This window comes from Ornithodoros turicata, chromosome 5 (genome assembly GCF_037126465.1).
Source record: "Ornithodoros turicata isolate Travis chromosome 5, ASM3712646v1, whole genome shotgun sequence".
NCBI classification, from domain to species: Eukaryota; Metazoa; Arthropoda; class Arachnida; order Ixodida; family Argasidae; genus Ornithodoros; species Ornithodoros turicata.
In genome coordinates this window covers 41,285,293-41,291,506 of record NC_088205.1, presented here as the reverse complement: position 1 = coordinate 41,291,506, position 6,214 = coordinate 41,285,293, and the positions used below count along the sequence as shown (strand labels likewise).

The following is a 6,214-nucleotide window of genomic DNA, read 5'->3' as shown; positions in this document are numbered from 1 at the left end:
CGCGGAGGTACACACAACGTTCTGCTTTACACTCTTAAAAATGAACTTCACCACATGGCACGCGCCTAGCAAACCATCATCCCGAATGACAACGTTCTCGTCCCTGATTTATTGCAAACGGGAGGCGGAGCCTATTTTGTAGCCAAAATGCGGTACATAATGGCTCCACATAATAGGCTACCAGCTCCCGTGGCGCAGCGGTAACGCGTGCGCTTGGAGACTGGGAGGTCCGCGGTTCGAATCCGCGGGCCGGCTGTGCCGTCTGGGGTTTTTCCTGGGTTTCCCTCAGATGTGTAATAGGCGTATGCCGGCACAGTTCCCCTGAAGTCGGCCCATGGACGCAGCTATCCTCCCCCCGAGCGGATTCCGCTCGGTCTTCCACTTCACCCTTTCCTCTCCTCCTCTCCACCACCTTTCCCTTCCCGAGAAACATGCCGCCTAATCAGGCAGGCAACCCTCTCGGGTTTCTCCCAACGACACTCCTCCTCCTCCTCCTCCACATAATAGGCTCCGCCTCCCGTTATCAACAAAGCAGGAGCGAGAACGTTGTCATTGGGATTAATGGTTGGCTAGCAGCGTGCTATATGTAGTGAAGATACGGACCTATCAGATTCATCTATACAAAAGGTGTCACAGGCAGCAAGTTCAAATCGCCGTTTCGAGCCGACACAGTCGGCCTTGGTAGAGCTTTGGTAGAGTTCATAGGCCCTTTAAGAGTAAATGACTTTGGAAAGGCATAAAAGCACGGAAAGCAGCACGAGCAACAAAGCGTTGCTAAACCTAAACTTTAGAGGGGATCACGTGGTGGACAGGAAGTAATGGCGGTTTTGACACGAGCGACCGCCAGAGGGGTCCCACGGAAATCTGTTCGAAACGGCCGCTCCTGTGTTTCCTTGGTAACATCTCATTACGGCTGAAGTCTCATTACGGCCGAAAGTCTAATCACGGCCGAAAATCCTTTAATCCCCAAGTGTCTCGTTACGGCCAAATCTCATTTCGGCGGAAGGTAGTCTAATTTCGGCCGAAGGTTTCATCTCGGCCCAAAAGAAAAAAGAAGCATCCACTATATTAGCAATCGCTGTTTTATGCTTCCCAAAGTGTGTCCGAGGCGGTGTGACCCACGGCTTGTGTCACACACAATGGTTCATGCACACAATATTACGACACTGTTTCATGCATCCCTCGTGAAAAATGTTTTTATTGTCATACTGTGTCACATGATATTTGTATGTGTTACGCCATTTTGTCTCAGCATTCGAGCAACATCGTACTCGTTGGTTCTGTGAGCGAACTGTGTGTGTGTGTGTTCTGAAAAGTTACTCCACAAGGGAGCTCACTGGGAGCTCCAGGAGCCATATGACCTATGACCATGATCTTTTCCCCCACTAGCTGCCTTCTAAAATTTACGTCCACCTGAAATTAAAAAAAAAGTATATAAGGTACTGAACAAAACGAGATATGCTCTTGTTTGATGATGACCACAAGACATCCTGTCAAGCAGACTTTTTTTTTTTTTCATATATTCAAAACATATTCAAGAATTATGGACAACAATGACAATTACGTCATAATGATGCAGCTGCATAGCCAGGAAAATATTTCAAGAGGTGTTTTATGAGGCTTTACATGGGGTGGAGGAGTACCCCTCGTCAGTGCTTTATCCAGACCCCTCTACACCCCCGAAATGTTCAGTGACACCCCCTAACTTTTTTGACTGTGCACCCCCTACAGGGGGTGCCCTTGCAATTTCAGCTTCAGACACGTCTGTAATGATTTGTTAAGCTGTAATGACGTAACTATAATGATGCCCCCCTCCCCAATTTTTTCCAACACCCCTCTCGTGCTTGGGATTCTGGATAAACCACTGCCCCTCGTTCATTTTCGTGGGGCACTACATTAGTGCTTATGCCACTGCGCTGATGTCACAATGTTATAAGCGTGTGTCACTCTGGGCATTCGGAATTCCTCTAAGCTACAATATGTAAATTCAGAATCAGTATATCCGAAGGGTAAGCATCAGATGTTACCTGCAGGCTTCATGCTGAAACACGTGTGCGCAAACCACTTCCGCCGTGGAGGGCGACGTCGTTAGTGTAATCATACACGCAGGACAATCGCGGGCACATGGAGTAGCGGCAGCAACCTGAAAACGATACATTTTCTCGTTATATATGAGTAATCAAAAATATACCTTCCCACATGTTTCGTTTTGTCGTTTGTAAGGAGCGCTAGTAAGGGAACAGCACTTGGTTGGTCACTTGCAAGCATGCATGCAAGCCACAACGCGAGAGGTGCCGATATTCCGATCACGCGATCAAAAATTAAAAGTCTACAATGGACTCTTCCCATGCAACTACTTCCCCAGCATCGTGAGACACGACACGCATGTATTCAGTGTCACAGTGTAATGTGAAATGATACGCAGGAATCAAAAACATGCCAACATACCTGTAATCCATTGTCTCATAACTTTGCTTCGTTTCTGGCAGCTACCATGAAGTGCAATGCACGATTTACAAGTTTCGTTTCGCCATACTACACATTGCTGCACATTTCGCAAGCGTCACGCAATCCCACGTGACCTCGTTTCGATCAGTGAAAATAACTCGCCTCATGAACATGTATGTTCATCTCAACGCTAATCACGTTTTGCATACTATAGAAGGAGGGGGGATCAATACTCCTACTTTCGTGTTTTGATATCTTATTATTTTGCTATACTCTCACGCACTCAACTTCGGATGGTGTCTAGCAACGTTGGGTATCTCGTTTCTTGTGTTAGCGAGCCGTTGTAGTTTACGACGTGTTTATATCTATCGATTTGTAGTGCTGTAAAGTGCGAATTAGCGGACTTATGCGGCTCTTTATTTTCCGTCGTTGTCTTTCGAGCAGCGCGTGTTGTTCCGTTGAGTTGAATTGAATCGTCACAGTCCCAACTTATATCGCGCAGTGTTGACCAAGGCCGAGAACCAAGAATTCTGGTGAGTTATGCTTTCGTAGACTGTCTGGCTTAGCAGTGTGTTATCCACACATAGTTGCATTCTCATACGAGTAATTTGACTGAATCAAAACAGCCGAAGTGCCTGTAATAGATGTAGCTCGGTATGTGTTAGTAGATATGCACCGTTTGTAGTTCGTTGCGCGTTTAGGAACAACAAATTCATTCGAAGTTAAGACACCGATAATGCCGCACCGTACAGCAGATTTATCATTGTGAGCCATATTTCATTTGTTAAAATTTGTTGTCATATTTGTTCAAAAATAAAAGCACAAGTCGGCATACTTGAATTGATCTCCTCGAATTGCTTACCGCGAACATCTGGAAATGTTGCGCAGGCTTTGCACCGTACTAAGCGCAAAATCATATCTGATTAGAATAAATATTTCAAGAGGAAGTCATTTAAGTACATTGTTATTTATAGCTATTTTCCATTCAAGTCATGTTATGTGGCTACGCGAAGGATTCCGAAAAAGAAAAACAACAACAACATGGCTAATAGGATGTTGCTGCCCAGGGAGTCTTGGCTGAAGAGGTGAGCTGTTAAGATTACCAATGTATCATACGGTTCTGTTGTGAAGTGAAAAATTGTGTAGTAGTGCACGAGTGTTAATTCGTGCACTACTACATACATACGTTATGAGACATCTTCGGCCGTAATGAGACTACCTTCGGCCGTATTCAGACTTTGGCCGTAATGAGACACTTGGGGATTAAAGGATTATCGGCCGTATTGAGACTTTCGGCCATATTGAGACATCGGCCGTAATGAGATACAATCGTTTCCTTCCTCCATGAACGAGCCTTCTTCGCCATATTTGAAGTACGCCGGTGAGCGGAGGGATAAAGTAAGTAACTGCGCGTGCGGCAACTCTCGTCGAAGTGCAAACGGGGGACACACGTCCGCTGTCTCGATCTACGTCGCTGTGACCCGAGTTGTCCACATGGAGGGGAGATCACGATCGTGCGCAATCCGGAATCCGCGCCAGTGCGAATGAGGTATAACAGGGGGATCAGACTCGCTCAGGGAAGCGTGACCACAAGCTAGCTGCCATCCGTTGGTCATGGAAGGTTTTGGTTTTTTGCACTAGCTTCCAGAAGGGGCTTACCTCACTTCAGTGAGGTTAGGTCAGTTTGGGTTTCACAGATTGGGGGGGGCGCCGCTTCCCCCCCCCGGCACGCACTGGGTGGTGCGGGCGTGGGAATGTGACGCCGGTTAGGTCAGTAAAGAGGGCTCCCCTTCTGGAAGTTACTGCGAAAAACCTCTCCCGTCATGGAAGGCGTCGCCTTGCGTTGGCCGCTTCATTCCGCTAAACTTGACGTGCTCGTTTTCCTAAATTCATTACTTGGCTTCATCTAAATCTTGGCTAAATTCATCACTTCATCTAAATTCGGCGTACCATGTGCGTATCTCATATGTATTTGTTAAACAAATAAGCAGTGAATATTTTCCCACTACATCACTAGGTTGTGTGCGGTCGTCCGTTCGTCACTTTATTATCACAAAACTCGACAGACCACAGCATAGAATGGCGAATGGTTTCGTTTTTCCCATTTCCGGTTCCCGTTGATTCGCAGAGCAACATGAAGATGACGGTTAAACTGTGTGCATTCATCTTTGGGTTATTGTTGCCTTCGCAAATACATGCCTACATTCGTAACGATGGGCAACGATTTATTGATTTCGCTGGCAAAGCATACAAACGCCACCTCAACACGTCATAGGCGGAAAACATGTTCATCCGTGTCGGTGGAAAGCAAAGGGTTGGCGGTGTCGCAGGTCACCTCACAGATGAAATATGATTCACATTTGATACGACAATGTTTATCTTGGATATCAATAGCACTACTGAGTTCTGCACGCATCCAAAAAAGTTCGTACGTACACAACTCAATGACACGGCTTGGCTCGCTTCCTTCGCTTGACGGCGTTGCAACCAACATAAGCCTCCGTCGCCTCCCCCCCCCCCGTTTTGTTATCCCACGTGACTAGAGATGCGAAGCCCCGAAAAAAACCCGAAATTTTTGGGAAAAAATTGGTTTTGTTCGGTTTTTTTCCTCGTCTCGGGAAAAATTATCCAAAATTTCCAGGCGACAAACTTCAAAAATGTAAATTTTCGTGCCTTTGATGCGTTCCAACCCGCCAACAGTGCCTTAGATGCCTCTAATCCGCCAACAACCACCAAGTTAGAGCTCCGTCTGGCCGTTCCAAGCGATAGTCATCGCGTTACCATAATGTCAGAGTTTTGGTCGGAGTGGACGGGTTGTCCTAATCACAGGGGTGACACAAACCCGCCATTGTTGTAACTACCCTCAAGCGGGTGCTTTTGGCAAAACTGCCATCTTTTCCTGGTCGCACGTCATAGAAAACGTCATTTTTGGCAGCCAATACGACCGGCAAACAATAGGACCGCTCCACGCGCTATCGTTCCACGAGCGGACCTGGTGGGCATTTCGGATGCCCGTATGCCCAACCCGGGAAGGATTTGTCATAGAAGGTCTGCACCTCGGAGGAGTGAATAGCCTGCAGTTTGATGAAGTGCAGGACTTGCTCAAAGAAACACTGTCGGCACTTCCACAGGACAAGTTGAAGGTGCTGCTTGGCGTGTACAGGCCAGAATTTATCTTCAGAGCCGTCGCAGCTGATGTGGACGTCTTCCACTCGTCGTCTGCAAATGCCGCTACAGAGCGGGGCTCTGGTTTTACCTTCGGCTTTGACCGGGAGCAGTTACGAGCAATGTTGCGAGGGAGCTATTGCTTACCGGACGAGAAGCTTGAAATTTGTTTGAACGAAGATTCCTACAGGGACCAGTTTGTGCCACTGCTAGAAGGGTGTGCGTGCTATACATGCAGGACTTTCACCAGAGCTTACATAAATCACCTTTCAAAAACGGGAGAGCTGCTGGGACCGGTGCTTTTAAACCTCCACAATCTGCACCATTTCCTGGAATTTTTCGGTGCTATACGGTCTTTCTTGAATGAGGAAAATCTTGCACTGTCTCAGTGATCAGAGTAAAAGGGCGGACTCAGCACAATTACTGGTGAACTGGGAGAAGACCTTACTGGAATTATTTGGACACGTCCTCTCCAAAAATGATCCCCTTGGAAGTCGGGAACTGGGAAGCATATGCTGTCGGCCGCCCGCTGCTGTGTGAGGAAGCTTTTGTAGAGCCTTCTTCGCGAATATGCTTTGTCCGCAAGAACTTATTCGGTGTG

At 47.2% G+C, this 6,214-nt stretch overlaps 1 protein-coding gene across 1 annotated transcript; it reads left to right on the top strand.

Annotated features, from left to right (window-relative positions):
* The first annotated feature begins 5,456 nt into the window (after positions 1-5,456).
* On the top strand, positions 5,457-6,005 carry LOC135395766 (queuine tRNA-ribosyltransferase accessory subunit 2-like). The gene has a single exon (XM_064626858.1). The coding sequence runs from the start codon at positions 5,457-5,459 to the stop codon at positions 6,003-6,005; it is 549 nt and encodes a 182-aa protein (XP_064482928.1).
* Positions 6,006-6,214: the final 209 nt, after the last annotated feature.